The sequence below is a fragment of the Puma concolor genome, chromosome A1 (assembly GCF_028749965.1).
Source record: "Puma concolor isolate L17-30 chromosome A1, mPumCon1.1.hap2, whole genome shotgun sequence".
NCBI lineage: Eukaryota > Metazoa > Chordata > Mammalia > Carnivora > Felidae > Puma > Puma concolor.
The window spans coordinates 42649830-42667878 of record NC_141667.1 but is presented as its reverse complement, the minus strand read 5'-3'; the positions used below and the strand labels follow the sequence as shown (position 1 = coordinate 42667878).

The 18049-nt window shown below is 50.5% G+C and overlaps 1 protein-coding gene across 4 annotated transcripts in view; it reads right to left on the bottom strand.

Annotated features, from left to right (window-relative positions):
* Window positions 1-13608, bottom strand: part of AFAP1L1 (actin filament associated protein 1 like 1) — a 63222-nt gene extending 49614 nt beyond the window's left edge. The window contains exon 1 of one of the 4 annotated variants that reach the window (XM_086679060.1): window positions 13452-13608. In XM_086679060.1, coding sequence (XP_086535186.1) covers window positions 13452-13467 — 16 coding nt within the window. In that variant the 5' untranslated portion in view covers window positions 13468-13608. The remainder of the gene's footprint in view (window positions 1-13451) is intronic. The other 3 variants (XM_086679048.1, XM_086679065.1, XM_086679055.1) reach the window with 3 other exon arrangements.
* Window positions 13609-18049: the final 4441 nt, after the last annotated feature.

Sequence of the window (18049 nt, the reverse complement as noted above, 5' to 3'; positions counted from 1 at the left end):
TGCGTGGCAGACTTGGACCTGTGGGTGGGGGCTCCAAGATGACACTATCAGGTTCACTGTGTAGAACTTTTGGAAATCTCAACTAAGAAGAGAGACCGATGTCCCTTCCAAGAGGGGCTGAGCCCCCCGGGACAGCCCTGTGGCAGGAAGGCAGGGAAAGGGCCAGTACAGTGGGGAGGTGGGGAGTTGGGGAGTCGAGGCATTGGGCAAATGGGGTGAGAGATACCTGAGGGCAAACCTGGGATTTGCCTTCCCTAGCCTAGTGACCCCAGGCAGGTGGTGTCACCTTAGGCTTCTCCTCTGTGACACAGAGATGATGAGAGTGCTCCCCTCAGAGGTGGTGGTAAGCACAAAGAGAGGTAGTATGTGGAGGGATGAAACTATACCAGCACCCGAGTCCTTCTGTAAAGGTTGGTTATTACTACCGGTGTTGTTAGCAATCATGGGATGCGAACATCACCCGGGACTTAGCCCACCCATTCTAGATGGGGGGCTAAGGTCGGGCCTACAATGCCCACCTGGACTGTGGCCCAGCCTCTCCTCCTCCCTCCCTTCCCCTGCCTGCAGAAGCCTCCCAGTGCCAGCCCTGGATTGGATACGGAGCAGGCGCCCAGGACTCCAGTCCACAGGGAGCCCAGCCACCCTGGGGCAGGCTCTGGAAGACCCTTGGGGTGATTCCTGGCTCCAGGGCTGGGGCGAGGCTCCAAGAAAATGACGGTAGAAGGTCTTGGGGATGGGTGTTAGGCATAGCCCCAAACCAGTCCTAACTGGTCACCTCTTTCCAGTTTCTCCCTTCTGACTGTCTCACGAGTTCACTGCTGGCTCTACTCATTTCTCCCAGCCACAACACTTACATCATCCCCCTTCTGCTCACAACCAGTCAACAGCTCCCCGGGGCCCTGACGCCAGTTTCCTTTGTGACACGGATGATGATAGACCTTCACGCGCTTTCATGCCTCCCTGTGGCTTACCCCTAATTCCTCTGTCATTCTGTCCCTTCCCAGGATGGGCAGGCCAGAAGCCAGGAGCCAGAGGGAAAGCGGTACAGAGGGAACTTGGATTCCATTCGAATTCATTAAGGCGATCATTTACAAACCTGTATTTTAAGTATTCGTTTTTTTTTTTTTTTAAATTGAATGCTTCCTGTATGCTGAGTGCTTTCCTTGCACGAATCCAATTATCCCCACGGGGAGACAGGTGATTGTTATCTCCATTTTTGGTTGAAGAAACTGAGACTCGGGGGATTAAATGGACGAGTAGAGCCAGGATTCAAAGCCCAGGCAACCTGACACCACAGCCAGGGCTCACCCAGCTCCCATATTATGCTGCCTCTATTATTAGTTACAAATCTGAGCAACCAGCCTCTCGGGGACTGGGGACTGGGGACTGGGACACACCCCGCTGGGGACCTGGAGGAAAAAGCCCTACTCTATCTGAGGACCGAGGCTCCGTTTAACGTCCACCTGCTTCTCTAGGCTGTAGGCAAGCCCACCCCATTGCACCCTGAGCACACTTCTGCGCCTTTCTTCTTTCCACTCTGGCATTGCCTCCCTCCATGCTTCTGAGGTTCCTGGCTAGAAAGGGGTCCACGAGTCCTCTGGTCCTTTACTATATTCTCTGATGGACAAGGAGCAGATAGGACCTCACGTCACGGGCACTGGTGACCAAGTCTTACTTTCTCTGCTTTGCTAGGAGACTCTGGGGTGCAAGGACCCTGAGCTCCCCCTCTGTAACCTGATCGGTCTCTCTGGCTTCTCGGCACACTCCTAGATCATTTCTCTTCTGGATCCAAGTGGAGCTAAAAAAAAACTTCCCCTTGGTTTCATATCAGCTGCGTCTGCTCTCAGCAAACCCTTCAACAAGAATGGGCAGGAAGAATAAATATTTATTCTACAAATGAATAAATCTGATTCCATCTTCAAAAGAAAGCTGCAGCATAAATTATCATAATTTCTCCATTCTAAGAGGGCACTGATTTAAAGACGGTTTTATCTGTTGAATAACAGCTTTGGGGGGGAGGCGGGAAACAAACAGAAAAGTAACTAATTGATATATCGACTGTAGGATAGGTTCTGATTTTTTAAAAATGTGTTTCCATACCAATAAATGTTGTTTTTTAAAAATATAATCCCATTCAAATTTCACCGTGGTTTTTTGGCTCTTGTGTTCTCAGAAAAAAACTCCCAAGCCTTGCTTAACCACAGTGAAGCACGGTGGGTATTAGCAATGTATCCTGGCCACGTTATGGCCCTGTTTAGCCTTGCGGGCTGCTGGTCAGAGAGGGCATGTCCTGGCCATCCCCACACTAATGGCAGCCCCCAAAGCCAATTGCCATGTTTTCTCCCCAGCAGCGATTATGTCTGTGCTCTGTGACTACCTCACAACCACGTGAGTAGCTCCATGGAAAGCCAACCTGGGGGTCCGTCGTATGCCCTTAGGCAAGATGCTGCCCCTTGAACCTCGGTTTCCCTAGCTGTGAAACAAGACATATAGGATTAGATAGGTAATTTTCAAGTGCTTTCCTCACGGAGTTACGGGAACTGCATAGCTTCCTTGGGATTGGCGGGGGCGGGGGATGGAATGAACTCTGTTCTCATTCCTACCTCAACCTGATCAGCCACATTGCTTAAGATCTTGTTTGCAAAAGGATTCTGGGACTACAAGTAGTTTGAAACACATGAGTAAATGGCATTCTGGGCCCTTCCAACACTGGTCTTAAATACATACTCTTGTATGGTCTAAAGGATAGAGCTTCATTTCTTAGTCTGGACACCCTTAGAATCTTTCTTACCACCGTGCTCCAGGGAGATACTCCCAAACTCTATAGTCTAATCCAAGGGTTGGCAAACTTTTTCTGTAAAGGACCAAAGAGTTCATATTTTAGACTTTGCGGGCCACATATGGTCTCTGTTACAACTACTCAACTCTGGTCCTGTGGTGAGAAAGCTGCCATAGACAATACATAAGGAATGGCTGTGTCTGTGTTCCAATAAAACTTTATGTACAAAAGGAGGCGGCGGGCTGGGTTCGGTCCACAGGGGAGGTGGGCAGATCCCCGCATTATAATACTTCGACCTGACAGGTGGAGAGACGGAAGCCCATGCAGGGGATTCTGGGAGGCGGGTTTGCTTGGGATCTCTGTCTCCCGGACAGTGGGCGCGCTCCTACTGATCCACGCTGCTCACTTAGCCATGACTCTTTGCCTAATTTGAACTGTGGGCATCTGGGGCTACACGTTTGAGGGCGCGGTGCCCGGAAAAGACACGTGCCCCACTTCTCTCTCTCAAGAGATCAGTTTTCCCCAGGTTCTTGGAGGGCTATAAAAAGCCCCTGAGCCTGCCTCCTGCAGGGCACGCTGTCGATAAATTCCCCGCAGCTGGAATGACTGCAATGTGGTGCCGCCTTCTGCCCCTGCTGCAGCCTGGCGGCCTGACAGCTGCACCAGGGACAAGAATCACGCCTGGCCAGCTCTGAACCTCCACTCTCACTTGGGGCGAGGCTGGGATTCCCCAAATGGAATTTTAGATGGACGACAAGGCCTGCCTGGGCCCTCTTGGTTCTTTCCGGGGGGGGGGGGGGGGGGGGGGCTGAGAGCTTCTCGAATTCTAAACACCAGAACTCTGAGGACCACAGTGGGAGGAGAGTAAAGGCTCCGAAATCAAATCTCATGCCAGCTGCCTGGCCATATCACTCATTGGCGGACGGTGTCCCCTTTCCCTCCCCTGCTTCCCGCCACCCTCTCTGTCTCCACCTTGAAATCTTTACCTAGTAAGTCCTCGTGGTTTATCTAGCCAGTCCTTCCTATAACTGACTTGGAGATGACCCTCCAGCATTTGGTGAAAAAAAAAAAACAACAGGTTTGGAGGTGGGCGGGGCTGTGTAAATATATTGGACCTTTCTTAGCCTCAGTTTCTTCAGCTGTAAAACAGGGACACTAAGGGAATAGATACACCACAAAATTCAGTTATCTACTGCAAGTAAATTACAGGAAACAACTTTAAAATGCAACAGAGGGCAAAGTCACGATAAATATTCCCACTGAATTCCCTTGTGGGGGTGGGGGCTCGAAAAAGGTAAGCATCACAAATACATCAAAAATTATCTACGCATTCACACACTGGCACGAGCCACATTCCTTCACGGGGAATGTACTTACTGGCCTACTGCAGAGCTAGATCTTGGCATAAACTTTTAATACAAAAGCATATTCACAGTTTTATAATTCATATACCTGCCCCGGCTGGGATTTTAGAAGAGGAAAGCCACACACTGTAGGCTCTTCACTCATAGCTGGAGGCAGCGGTTTGGGATGGAATTCCCCCCTCCCCCCCCCAATAAAACAAAGGGCATATTTTATGCACAGGAAGGCTAAAATGCACGGATGTCATGATCGTGTGAGGATTAAAGGATCTCACATACAAACGTAGACTGTCGGGGCGGCCTGGGTGGCTCAGTCAGTTAAACATCCCACCACGGCTCAGGTCAGGATCTCTCAGTTCGAGGGTTTGAGCCCTGCATCAGGCTCTGTGCTGACAGCTCAGAGCCTGGAGCCTGCTTCAGATTCTGTGTCTCCCTCTCAATCTCTCTGCCCCTCCCCTGCTCATACTCTCTCTCTCTCAAAAATAAATAAACATTTTTTAAAAAATTTTTTAAAAAAAGAAAGAAACAAATGGAGACTGCCTGACTCCTGGTGAGCGCTCAGTTGGCTGTTATTATAGAACATCTGCTGTGTGTGAGACACTGGAAACGAGAAGACAAGACGGTCTCGGACCACAGGACTCATATATACATAGGAGAGGCATCTGAGTTATTGTAGTATAATCTTCTAAAAGCCAAGACTGAGGAGGGTGGGGGTAACCCCAAGTCAGAGAGGAGGTAGAAGGTGGAATGTGGCAGGGATGTTTTCACAGGTGGGTGAGGCTGAGCTGGTCTCTTTCAGGGAGGGATAATAGCAGGGACATCTCTCCGAAGCTCAGTTTTTGCATCTGTCCGGTGGGGAGATGTCTCAGCTGTCTACTTCACAGGGCTTTTGCCAGAGTTGCGAGAAGCCACAGAAGAGACGGATGGTTCAGGGTGCGGTAGGGAAGGAGAAGCCCCGAGATAAGCATCGGCATCTTTAGAGGTTCGCTGTGCCAAGATTTTGGGGGGGGAGGGGGTAGTGTGTTCAGATATATTGTGGACTGCGATAGAAAAATTGCTTGGCTTTTTAAAGATAAAATGAGACATTTCAGAAGACTACTTTGGGCCAAAGATCCAGACCCCGCCGTGCCACTTGGCTGAAAAGCATGAAAGGCAGTGCCCCCGACAGCAACGGGGAATCCTGGCAGGTGTCTGAGCAAGGTCAAGGGTCATGATAAAAGGAGTGCACTGCTGATAACCGTGAGCACATCAGACTCACCTGGGAGCTTTGCAAAAAGCGCACACACCCAAACCTCACTCCAGACCCACCCATCAGACCTCTGGGGGGCATATGTTCAGGAGGCTCCAGAGGAGAGGACTGTGAGTCCAACTGGTGTCAAACAGGCAAATAGAGAGTGGTCCTTGGGGCAGTCTGGAGAAGGTGAGAGCAGAAAGAGGAAGCTCCCATAGGATAGAGGAGAGAAGCCATCCAAGAGACATTTTTCAATAATAGTCAACAGGGGGGCGCCTGGGTGGCGCAGTCGGTTAAGCGTCCGACTTCATCCAGGTCACGATCTCGCGGTCCGTGGGTTCGAGCCCCGCGTCGGGCTCTGGGCTGATGGCTCAGAGCCTGGAGCCTGTTTCCGATTCTGTGTCTCCCTCTCTCTCTGCCCCTCCCCCGTTCATGCTCTGTCTCTCTCTGTCCCAAAAATAAATTAAAAAAAAAAAAACGTTGAAAAAGAAAAAAAAAATTTAATAATAGTCAACAGGATTTAAGGTCTTATTGGGTGAAGGATGAAAGCAAAGGAAACAATGGATAACGATGAAGTCTATGTTTCTGTATCCCGAAAATGACGGTCACTGAAATGGAGAATCCTGGCGGCCAGGTCCAACTTCCACTCTGTGGATTTTGTGTTTTTTTCTTTCACTTGTTCATCATCTCCACAGACGTTTTTTTGAGCATCTGCTACATGCCAAGCGTTATACTAGGTGCTAGGGAAAGAGCTGGGAACAAAGGTAAGGAGGGCCTTCTCCTCACAGGGCTCACATTAATGGCTAATTCAATCCCCCAACCGATTATAATTGTGAGAATAGCAACGAATACGAAAGAAGTGCAGGGTGCCAGGGGCACCTACAGAAGGGAGATGTGGCTTGGGGGGATTGGGATAGGCTGCCTTGAGGAAGTAATATTTGAGCATACTGCAAAGGATGCACACAATGAGCCAGGTGGAGGTTCAAATCTACAGTTAAAATTTTTTTGTTTTACATTTTATTTATTTGTGATAGAGAGAGACAGAGCACAAGTGGGGGAGGGGCAGAGAGAGAAGGAGACAACAGAATCGGAAGCAGGCTCCAGGCTCTGAGCTGTCACCACAGAGCCCGATGCGGGGCTCGAGCTCATAAACCATGAGATCATGTCCTGAGCTGAAGTCAGATGCTTAACCGACTGGGCCACCCAGGTGCCTCTTAACATTCATTTATTTTTGAGAAACAGAGACAGAGTGTGAACAGGGGAGAGGCAGAGAGAGAGGGAGACACAGAATCGGAAGCAGGCTCCAGGCTCTGAGCCGTCAGCACAGAGCCCGATGTGGGACTTGAACCCACGAATGGCGAGATCATGTTCAGGAGACGATAGAGTCACCCATTCTAACTGAGCCAAAGTCGGACACTTAACCAACTGAGTCACCCAGGCGCCCTTAGTGACAGTTGTTCTTAACCTATATGCTACGGTGGTCCCCATAGGAGCCATTCTGTGGTTCCCTGATCTGTGGCCATTCAACCTCTGCTTCATTATGTCCCTGGGCATCTCCAATTCTAGTACTGAATAGTTCTTTTCATTTGGATGCTTCTCCTAGATCAAGCCTAAATCAGCCTCTGTGTAATTCTCTTGTACAGCCTTCTGGAGAGTCTATTATCTGTTCTACAGGACTGATCCCATGTCCCCCTTTCAAATTTAGTCTCGTTCACAAACAGCCCCATTTCCTTCAATAGCTCCTCACGTGGCTGTGTTGTTAGCAGAAAAAGAGAAACAGGAAGGGTGATCTGATTCAAATAAGAGGAGTTCAGAATTGGGTCACTCGGAGTTTGAGTTGACCTCCGAATGGAAATGCGCCACAGGCAGGAGGTAAGGCAGGAATGGAGCCCATCTCATGGCTGAAGATAGACACTGAGAGTCCCCCTCAAAGCGGCTTGGTTCCCTACAGAAAGAGTGTAGAGAGAGGGCTGAGGTGGTGGGGAGAGAGGGGCAAGAGACACGAAACAAGAAAAAAGCAAGCGATCCAGAGGGGAAGGTGGAAAATGACAATCAGTAGGCACCTACCACGGGCCAGGCACTGGGCGCTGGGCAGATATTACCACAGTCCAGTTTCCCAACTCTGGATGCCCTTCTTCCTGCTTTACAGACTGCGGGGACCAGACTTAGCCCGGCAACTTGCCTTGGGGTGGGAGAAGCTCTGATAACAGTGGGACTGGGGGGCAGGAGGGGAGGAGGGAAAGACTTCTGGGAGGGATGGAGAGGTGGTTATTTAACCTAGACTTATTTGATCCCCAAATCCACGCTTTCCCCATCTCCGCCAAGTAGCAGAATACAGTTAGAGGAGTGGAGGGTCCATAGCGGTACAGAGAAATCCAGGAGATGGGGCTTGGGAGAGGTGACGGATGAGACAAAATGGAACCATTTGTGACCCCGAAGAACAGGCTTTCTGCAGAAGGTGTGACTGGAAGGGAGAATGCAGGAAGGAGTGTGGGGGAAGGAGCAGGAGGCTGACGTACGGACTGTGTACTTGAGAAGTCTGGCCAGAAAAGGAAGGAGGAAAATGCTTAGGGAGAGAGAGAGAGAGAGAGAGAGAGAGAGAGAGAGAGAGAGAACGTGTGCAGGGGTTTTACTTTTTTATCCAGTTGCGTGTTTCTTTTAGAAGGGTAAGAAAGGTATGAGAACCTGATGGTATCCAAACACAGGATTGTTTTTTCCCAACCAAAGATCAGAATGGAGTAATGATAGCTTCTGGCAGGGTTTGGGGAGGGAGGAACTTACTTGGCAGGGTTCTCACCCATGTGAGAAGTGGGGTTTGAAACTGATATGTGAGGGAGAGGCAGAAGAAAACCTCAGCAAAAATGGAGACGCCAAAAGCCATGGAGGCTGAGCGGGATAAGAAAGTGGAAGCAGTGACCAGGGACAGCAGAAGAAGCCTCAATGGGGAAGAGAGTAAGTTCAAATCTCATGGCCCCATATGGCCACATACGGCCGTTGCAGAGAGTGGCTGAAATCCAAGTAGTTGTATATGATAAATATAACAGCTAGCACTACTGACGATTTCCTAAGAGCTAGCTTTCCCGTATTACCTTTCCCCATGACGCTGTGAATGAAATAAAATTTAAGTTCAGAGAAATTAATTGATCCAATTCATACAAGATCATATAGCCAGAAAGTTCCAGTCAAAACTCAAACCCACATTTATCCATTCTCTGAACCATTCCGGTTTACTGAGTCTCTAGGCTGACCAGGGCGATGTCCACAAACATATTTGGATGGAAAATACGAATATGCTTGAGTATTTCTTTCAGAAGGGCAGTAATGGATAGAAGGAGTCAAGAATGAACTTGGATGTTGGGGAAGAGGTATGTCCGCATGGGAATTCATGGCCTTGGTGATGGAGGTTGTGTGACGAGCCAATAGGAGGAGCTACAGGTTGCTTGGCCCCTGGAAGCTGTGGATAGGGAAGATGGGGCTTCCCTCACATGGCTCTCAAAGCTGGTCCAACAGAGGTGCAATAGTTAGAATGGGTGCCTCTATCGTCTCCTGAACAACAACAGTCTCATTTAACGAAAAGCAGAGTTTCAGATTATTTCTTGAGTTGGCCGGCAGATGAGATGGTCTCCCAAGGAATACAGGCTGCAAACGAAACTCCCATCTTGGGTTGAATTCAACTAGTTGAAGAAGCCCGAGTGGTGAAGTAGAAAGGAAAGTAATCTTGGGGAAATCGGTTGCTTCACACGAGGTGGGCAGATCAGAGAGAACCTTGGACATTAAGAAGGCATATTACAAAATCAGGAAAAATGTAGACCCAAGGCTTTAAGGGGAGGATGGCTTGAGAAAACTGTGAAGACACAACCAGTCAGTGGGCATGAGTAAATAGGATAAATAAGAGAAAATGGACAGGTTGGCATACGTATCAGTATTTTCTCAGCCACTCAGAGAGGTCAGTTGGACAGTGGTCCGGTTAGCGAAGGTCAGAGACGGATTTGCAAGAGACACGCTCCACAAAGGAGCTCCAGAATACAGAGAAGATTATGACACGGACCCTGTCTGGGAGTTGTACACGAAGCTGTCTAGCTCAGTCCTTAAAACAGAGCAGGGACTCAAAAGCTGTCATCAGAGTCAGACCAGCTAGGGGGAGGGCCAAGTGAAGCTTTATAAAGCGATTTTATTCTGTGGAGTCTGGTGAGAAAAGACAGTAATCACAACAGTATTGGTTGAGTGGGTCCCACATGCGAGGCATTGTTTGAAGAACCTTCCATGCAATTAATATTTACAACGACTCCAAGAAATAGGTATTATCAGTCTCCGTATTTTTTAATCCTCATATGAAGATAAGTTAATTTGTCTTGTAGAAGGCGGTATTTACGGCCATTAGTCTGTTATTCTCTTCGTACGATATTCATGAATTGGGAAATCCTACCGAAAGGGATTTCATTATAGTCTGAGTGGTTTTTCGGTCTGTTCTGGCATCGTATAAATCTTGCTTTACTCATGGGAAGACACACAGCCTGTCTGAAGAGAAATCCTAATTCCTAGGTTTGTTTTCATTCCTGAGTTGGTTGACTTTGGTGCTGAGCTTTGGTGCAGTAATTGCTGGTGAAGATATGAACAGCACAGCTGAGGTGGGAAGGGGCAGGAAGATATGGCGTCCAAGCCTTGCTCTAGGGCTTGGGCAGGTCACCTGCCACAGCAGAGGTAGTCAGGAGTAAGTCTAAGATTAAGACTTTGGTTCAGTGGGGCACCTGGTGGCTCAGTGAGTTAAGTGTCTGACTTTGGCTCAGGTCATGATCTCGTAGTTCACAAGTTCGAGCCCTGCATTGGGCTGTGTGCTGACGGCTCAGAGCCTGGAGCCTGCTTGGGATTCTGTGTCTTCCTCTCTCTGCCCCTTCCCTGCTCATGCGCTCACTCTCTCTCTCTCAAAAATAAATAAAATATTTAAAAAATTAAAAATAAAAAGATCAGGACTTTGGTTCAAACCCAGCTCCGTCCCCCACGCAGCAAGTGACTGCAAGTTAACGTCAGTGACCCAATCTTGCTCCTCTGGACTGGACTGTACCCCCCTGAAATTCATGGGCTGAAGCCCTAACCCTCCAGTGTGACTGTATTTGGAGACAGGGCCTTTAGGGAGGTACTTATGGTTAAATGAGGTCATAAGCGTTGGGCCCTAATCTCATAGGGCCGATGTCCTTATAAGAACAGGAAGAGACACCAGAGAGCTCTCTCTCTCCACATGTGCACAGAGAAGAGGCCACGTGAGGACACAGCAAGAAGGTGGACACCCACAAACCTGTGAGAAAGGCCGCACAAGAACCAGCCTGAGCGGCACCTTGATGTTGGACTTCCAACCTCCTGAACAGTGAGAAAATACATTTGGTGTTTAAGCTATCTGGTCCATGATATTTTGTCATGGCGACCCTAGCAAACTAATACACCTGCCCAGCCCGCTTTCTGACGATGAGTTCAGTTACTGTTGTTATCAATACTGAAGGTAGTTTCCTCCCCAGTATCTTGGGCATGACATCCAACTCTCCACATGGCAGGTGTGGGGTTGAAATGAGACCTATGCTTCTTAAACCTTCCCTGATAACAGAAGTGAGGGCACACACCCACCTGGGGACAGGGGCACAACAAGAAAGTTCTGCAGGAATGATTTTTGAAGTCTCATGTTTTCATTTGGAAATGCACACAGGTTTCACATTCTAGTTCATACATAGTTTGCTTTAATTCATACAATGTTCGTAATAACTCAGCAGGGTAGACAACTTGGGATCTAGTGGTCTTTCGTGCCCCGGCCACATGACCACCTTACTCACAGTTGGAGAAGGCCTTTGCAAGTCACAAGGAACTGTTCTGTTGTGTATTCTTTTTAAAAAATCGACCTTAGGGGCGCCTGGGTGGCTCAGTCGGTCAAGCGTCCGACTTCGGCTCAGGTCACGATCTCGCGGTCCGTGAGTTCGAGCCCCGCGTCGGGCTCTGGGCTGATGGCTCAGAGCCTGGAGCCTGCTTCCGATTCTGTGTCTCCCTCTCTCTCTGCCCCTCCCCCGTTCATGCTCTGTCTTTCTCTGTCTCAAAAATAAAATGTTAAAAAAATTTTTTTAAAAATCGACCTTACAGTTAATCAACGTGGGGTACTCTACCAGGTGCGTTTTGTATCACTAGTTAACGTACTGAACCACTCTCAGCGAGCTCCTCCTGTGTGCCAGGCACTGTCAGCAGAGTGACCACACAGATCCACTCCCAGCCTTCCAGAAGCTTACCTTTGGGCAGCGAAGGTAGACACTAAGCATATAGTCCAGACACTAACTTTTAGAGTTAAGAGCACATTGAGACAAGAGCTGTGAAGGAGAAGAAAAGTGGGCTGGGAACGCCAGCAGCATGGGAGAGAGCTCTAGAACATTCTGAGCACCACCAGAGTCCAAGGAAGTCCGGCTCCCTAGGAAGAGGGCTCTGGAGACAGCCTTCTTAAAGGAGGCGTCAGTTATTAAGCATTTTAAGCTAGGCGAATTACCGTCACCTTGGTCTGTCTGATGAGGACACAGGACATTTCCTACAACCCGGGGTAGGCTAGATCTGGATTTTTGTACTGGGGACCAGGCGGGGTGATATTTGACAACTTTTCCTGGGTGGGGGTGCTCTTTGCTTTAGATCTATGATGCGGGGGTGGGAATTGAGGACTGAGGGACATTAGAGGTGCTTCTCTCTGTTTTTCCTTCCTGGTGAGTGTGGGTGCTCTTTGCACACTTGTCCAGGAGTCAGTTAACAGGTGAGAACTGCTTTACAAATCACAACCTCAGTCTCCAAAGAGCCAAAGAGAAGCCCCATCCATTTCCTGCCTGCCCTTCCAAGCCCGAAAAGAGAAGGTGTATGCAGTGTTTTGTGCTGGGACCAGGTGGGTGGAGAGCTTGTCTGGAGCATCTTGAACTGGAAGCCACGTCCCCTAGAGCGCTGGAAATTCCTTGAGCCTGGCTTTCCCTCTCTGGGAGAGCAGGCAGCTTATCACAAAACCTGCCCATGCGCTCATCCGTGATTCGGGCGCCCTAACTGCTTCCACACCCCTCATCACTGTTCTCCCCGACCCCCTTGGGGACTTCAGCACAGCAAACCAGCAGATGGAGGAAAGGTGTGAGATTATCAGGGAGCCAGAGGAATTTTCCATTAATAATAATAGCAACGAGAATAACAACGCTTCTCAAATTGGCACAGCCCCGGCCAGTTTACCGAGCGCATTCACACCTGTGACCTCGCCCACTGGCAGAGGCAGCATTTAGGACCCTGGTGTTCTGATTCCTAGCCCTGGGCCCTGCCCACATGCCCAAGCAGGCCACTTCTTTCCAGACAGGCGCCTTTTGGCCTCTTCTTAAGTAGGGTCCCCCTCAAGTGCTGCTCTTTTCTTATTTATGTCAACTTACACAAGCCCTCACCAACCTCTGAAACTTCTACCAAACACACTCTACTCCTGCAAAAGCGTGGGAGCAAGAAGGGGCCTCGCAGACATCATCAATCCAACTTTGTCACTAGTCCAGAGAGGTAGAGGGATTGGGCTAAGGTCACACAGCTTGTCAGAGACACCCACGCGCACACTCACACGCACGCCGGCCCCTCCTTCTCTCAACGCCCTAGGCAGCTGCAAACTTAGGTCACCCGGGCGTCTCGCGGGGCACACGGTGGGGACTTCACGCGCCCCGTGTTTGGGAGTGTAACCTGCCAACCCTATTTCACTCTTCCGGAGGGGCCTGGTGGTGGGGGGGGGGGGGGGAGCTCGCTGTCCTCAGGAATCCCGGGGGGGGGGGGGGTGGTGGCATTCTTTCATGAAGTTAAGACTCTGAGTGTATGAAACACACGGGAGGCGACTCAGCCCCGCGACGCGAGGGACTAATCTACACCCGGGATGCCCCGGCGGCAGGAGGCACCTGTACACCCTGCCTCGGGCCTCCCACCCCCGGCCGCGCGCCCGCTGCGACCCCTCGTCAGCTCCCACCCCGCGCCCTCTCCGTCTTCCTCGCGGGCTCCCGGATCGCCGCTCTCCCTCCCCGCCCCGCGCGGCCGCAACTGCGGGCGCCGCGGCTCCTCTTACCCCGGGCTCGGTCCATGGCGCCGGCCGTCCCAGGGCGCGCGAAGCAGGGCGCAGCGGCTCCGGCCGGGCTGGCGGCGGCCAGCGCTGCGCTCTCCAGCCCGGCCCCGCGGGAGCGCCCTCCGCGCGTCCCCTCCCCCAGACAGGATGCCCGCCCGGCGCCCCCGCCCGCGCGCGCCCGCCCCTCCACGCCGCTCCCGGAATAGACCCGGAGCACGCCTCGCCCCCTGGGCGGCCGGCCGGTGTCCCGGGTCCCGCACACGCCCGCGCCACGCCCTGCCTTGCGACGCCCCCGCGCCCCTCCCGCTGCGCCCGGGGGGGGGGGCACCCGCTGCCGGGTTCACACGCCCCGGTGCCCGCGCGTCCCACCCCAGCCGCGACCACGCGGTGTTCCGCTCTGCTCGCACTCCGCCGGGGAAATGGGGGCTTGCTCTCGCACCTCCCAGCCCATGCCATCTTTAGACTGTCACAACGTGTCCCCCCACTCCCACCCCCTCCCCCTCCGCCATCCCCCCGCCTCCCCGGGTGCAATCGAAACCTCTCCCAGCAGCTGCCACTCATTTCCTGGCTTGGGGGTTTATCTCCTCCAGTCGACAGGTCTTTCCTGAGCACCTTCTAGATAGTGGACAGGGCGCTGCGCTGGTGCCCTGTCAATAACGGTGTGAGAGAAGAGTGAAATAATAATAATAAAGATCTCCAAAGAGAAGAGCGTCGAAGCAAAGGGGAAACAAGAGAGGATTCAAAGGTGGGCAGGCTTGGGATACTTCCAATTTTTGAGATTCTTTGTGTCTTAACAGATGAAGAAATGCCAACACGGAGGGATACACGTTGTGGAAACGAATGCTTTTAGCACACAAAATTTAGTGCAAGGTCAGTGCGCCCTTTCCAAAATAATTACAGCACGTAGGGAAAATACTGCTATGGGCAGTGTGGTCCGGGAATGGGATTTAAGTTTAAAGTTGTATGAAGAATGTCAACTTCTTTCATCCTGTTTAGTGTATCTCTGTGGAAAGAGGTATAACTCATTTACAGACGATATCAAATGTCTACAGTGAAGACCTTTTATAAAGTGAAGTCCAAGCCCAGTTTTCCTCCTAGACACCCCTCCTTCCGAAGAGGGGCCAAGTCTCTGTTTTCAGTTTTGACTAGGCAACTCCTTTAACTTAGAACATCCTGGCATTGGGAACACCTTGTACAAAGGCAGAGAGACAAGAACAGGCTGGGAAAGAGTATCCTGCACTTTCCTGGACTGGGAATTATTTCCTCCATTGCTTTTATGGCAAGTTGAAATTAACGCTGTCTTCAAAAAACTGTATGGCTTTTGTTTGTAGCGTGTATACGTGAGCACTCAGAGGAAATGTGGTGTGCTGGAAAAAAAAAAAAAAAACCGATAGGATTTGAGTCTGAAAACTTGTGTGTGAGGTCTTGCTCTACCAAGTGAACAAGACTTGTTTGCTCATCTGTGTTTTGGGAGACCTTTTATTGACCTCATAGAGCTGTTGAGAGAGCAAACGAAATGATGGTACAAACCCACTTTTTAAACCATAAATAGCTATAAAAATGTGAGGCAGTATTATTTTCCAAGTTCCTCTTTGTTCCTGCCTACTTTTCCAATTTGAAAAGGTCAGTTTAAATCCTAAAGCAGGGGTGCCTGGGTGGCTCAGTTGGTTGAGCGTCCGACTTCGGTTCAGGTCATGATCTCACAGTTTCTGAGTTCGAGCCCCACGTCCGGCTCTGTGCTGACAGCTTGGAGCCTGCTTCTGATTCTGTGTCTCCTTCTCTCTCTGCCCCTCCCCCACTTGTGCTCTGTCGCTGTCTGTCAAAAATAAATAAAATATATTTAAAACATTTTAAATCCTAAAGCAGACAACCAACAATTTACAAGTGGATTAAATTCCCAAAGTTCACTGTTTGAACTCCGAAACACTTGGAAACAAGGCTGTAAATTGCAGTTCGGTTCCCAGGCTAGCCCGTTAATACTTTTAAAAGTGTAATATTTCATTTGAAAGAATAACAAATACAAAATATAACAATTGCAAAATCCGATGGAGGTTTTGGTAGAATTTTAAAAGAAATTTCAGAAACTTTCAAGAACTTTGGAGGTTCATCAGAGAATTGGAACAGAGAAGTTAAATAGACTAAGGAGAATTTACATGTATCTGTGGAATAGTTTATGGAGCGGGATTAACTGAGCTGTGGACCAGGAAAAATGTATAAATGGGAGAACGCGGTCTGGGCACAGTTGGGCTAAGGATTAAGAAGTCTCTGTGAAGGTGCAGGGGTTCTGGTTTATATAATTACTCATAATGCCCACTGGGTGGCACTGTTGACTCAGTTGACTGCAGCTTGGTTGCTGTCTGGGTAAGTGAATGAGAAACCCTGCTTGTGGGTTTGGGGCAAGGAGTAACTATATGTATTTTTTCTGTCCTTTTCATTTAATGGGGTCTTTCATCACCACTTTTCATCAGTTCACTGAGGAATATTTGTTGCATTCTGTGCAAGTTCCTGTAGGGAAACGAACACTAAGCAGGACTGGGCTCCGTTCTCAAGGAATCTGCAACCTAGTAGAGGAGATGAATATGTACAAAATAAACGCGTTGCAAATTATTATGTGAAAAGTGCCAGAGGAGAGATACACGGCGTTCTTGCAGTTCATCAAGACAAAGCAAGAGTCTCTCGCTGATCGCAGAGAGAGTGCTGGATGAACCTGCAACGGAGAGATTACATTACAGGCAGAGAAAACAGTAAGAGAAGAACCACAGAGATGGGAAACCACAGGATACGCCTGCACAACCATTTGGTTTGGCGCGATGGTGGGGTGTCGGGAGGTAAGCACCCAGTGAAGGATGGGATGGAGGTTGTGAATGCCCCGTTTCCCCCTTCCCTTCCCATATCTCTGCGTGAGTGCGGCCCTCTGACGGGATTTTTCTTGCTCCATCCTGGGTTTGTCTGTGCTGTCTCGAGTGTTATGTGTGGCGAGCTCTGGCTCTGTAAAAAGATATCAAATTTGATCCCTGTGAACAATACCAGGAAGAAAGCTTTCAACTCCCTCGTGCTCTCCCGGTCTTGTGAAAACAAATGATACTCCCCAGTCTCATTCTTAGCTTATCAGGTGGAGCTGGGAAGCCCTGGGAAAGAAAAATTTGGAGGCTGAAGATTCTTTGTCCCAGTGGAAGAAACCTACTGTAGCCTTCTCCCCTGTCACCTTGCTTCTAGGCCTGCTTGCACCATGGCCACCAGAGTAAACATTCCTTGATCGCCCTCCTATCCCCCTTAAAAATATGCGATGGCTCCCCTCTGCCCTCAAGTGTAGAGTCCGAGTTCCTTGTGATGGTATTTGGGGTGCCTTCTGCACTGAGCCCGTTTGCTCAGCACAGGTAAGCAGCTCAGGAGATCCCGGCAAGAGCAAGAAAATCCACACATCGGGCGCTCAGACCTGAGATCTCGAACGGACTCTGTGGCCGCGGGAATCTCAGTTCTTCGGTCGGTTCATCAATGCATAGTCTCCTAGTTACTTCTCTCCTGGCCTCTTCCCGCCCCCCCCTCCCCCCCCAGATTGCAAGCACTGTGAGGGTGGGTGCTGTGTCTTACTGCTGGATCCCTACTGCCTAGTGCGGTGCCCCACGTCCGGTAAGTGGTGGTGAGCACTGTGGAGTGAGTCAGTGAAGAATTGCTCGAGGGTGCACGAGACTTCTTTCAGTGCATGTGTCCTGGGGAGGGGAGGGGGTCCCATTTATCCTCTGGGACTGCTTGTTCGCTCCTGTGTTTGCAGGGGGAAATGAGACTGCAGTGGGGTATTCTGCAAACCGTCCGTCTCTGCTTCCCAGCCTCACTGCATGCGGCCGTGGGCGTGCGGCCCAGTCCACTGAGCTTCTCCTGGGCTCAGGGCCCCTCTCCCGAGCCTCTTTGTGCAGAGTGAGCCCCAGAGCCCCTTGCTCGAGTGTCTGCCCAGGGCTGGTGGCTGGATGAAAACTTCTCTTGTTCTACTCAGCACAATGTCGCCATTATGGCCCCTACCCAGGGAAATGACACATGTCTGCTGGTCCACCCTGGGCCCCGGAAAGCAGATGGAGAGCCAGGTGGCAGCTGCTGGGAGAAAGAGAAAGAGTTTCACGGATGACACCGTCAGGTTTCTGTTCCAGGGCCTGGGGCTCCTACCTGTGGCCAGGCCACAGGGCAGCTTCAGCGCTCAACAGAGCCCAGTGCCCCGGTTGTGTCTGGGCGAAAAGGAGCTTTTGTTTTCATGCCCAGATGCCGCATGAAGCCTGTCCCCTCTCTGTGGGTCCTTTCTCAAGAAGAGAGCACTCTTGGCTCCTTAAATGAGGCTCACAGACTGAAGCTCCTGAAGGGCCAGGCAGGGGAGCGGTGTGTGTGAGCAGCCCCAGGAGCGCTGGGGTCCATGGCAAAGGAGAGCACTGCTGTCCCGTCAGAAAGGCCAGTAGCCAGCAACCTGGGCCAGCGTGGCCAGCGGGAACATGGGCCTGGATTGGCCACAGCTCCAGACTTTTCAGGAAAACCCAGAAATCCAGATTTTAGTATAGAGTCTTTTGATTTGGGGCGCCTGGGCAACTCGGTCAGTTGAGCGTCTGACTTCGGCTCTG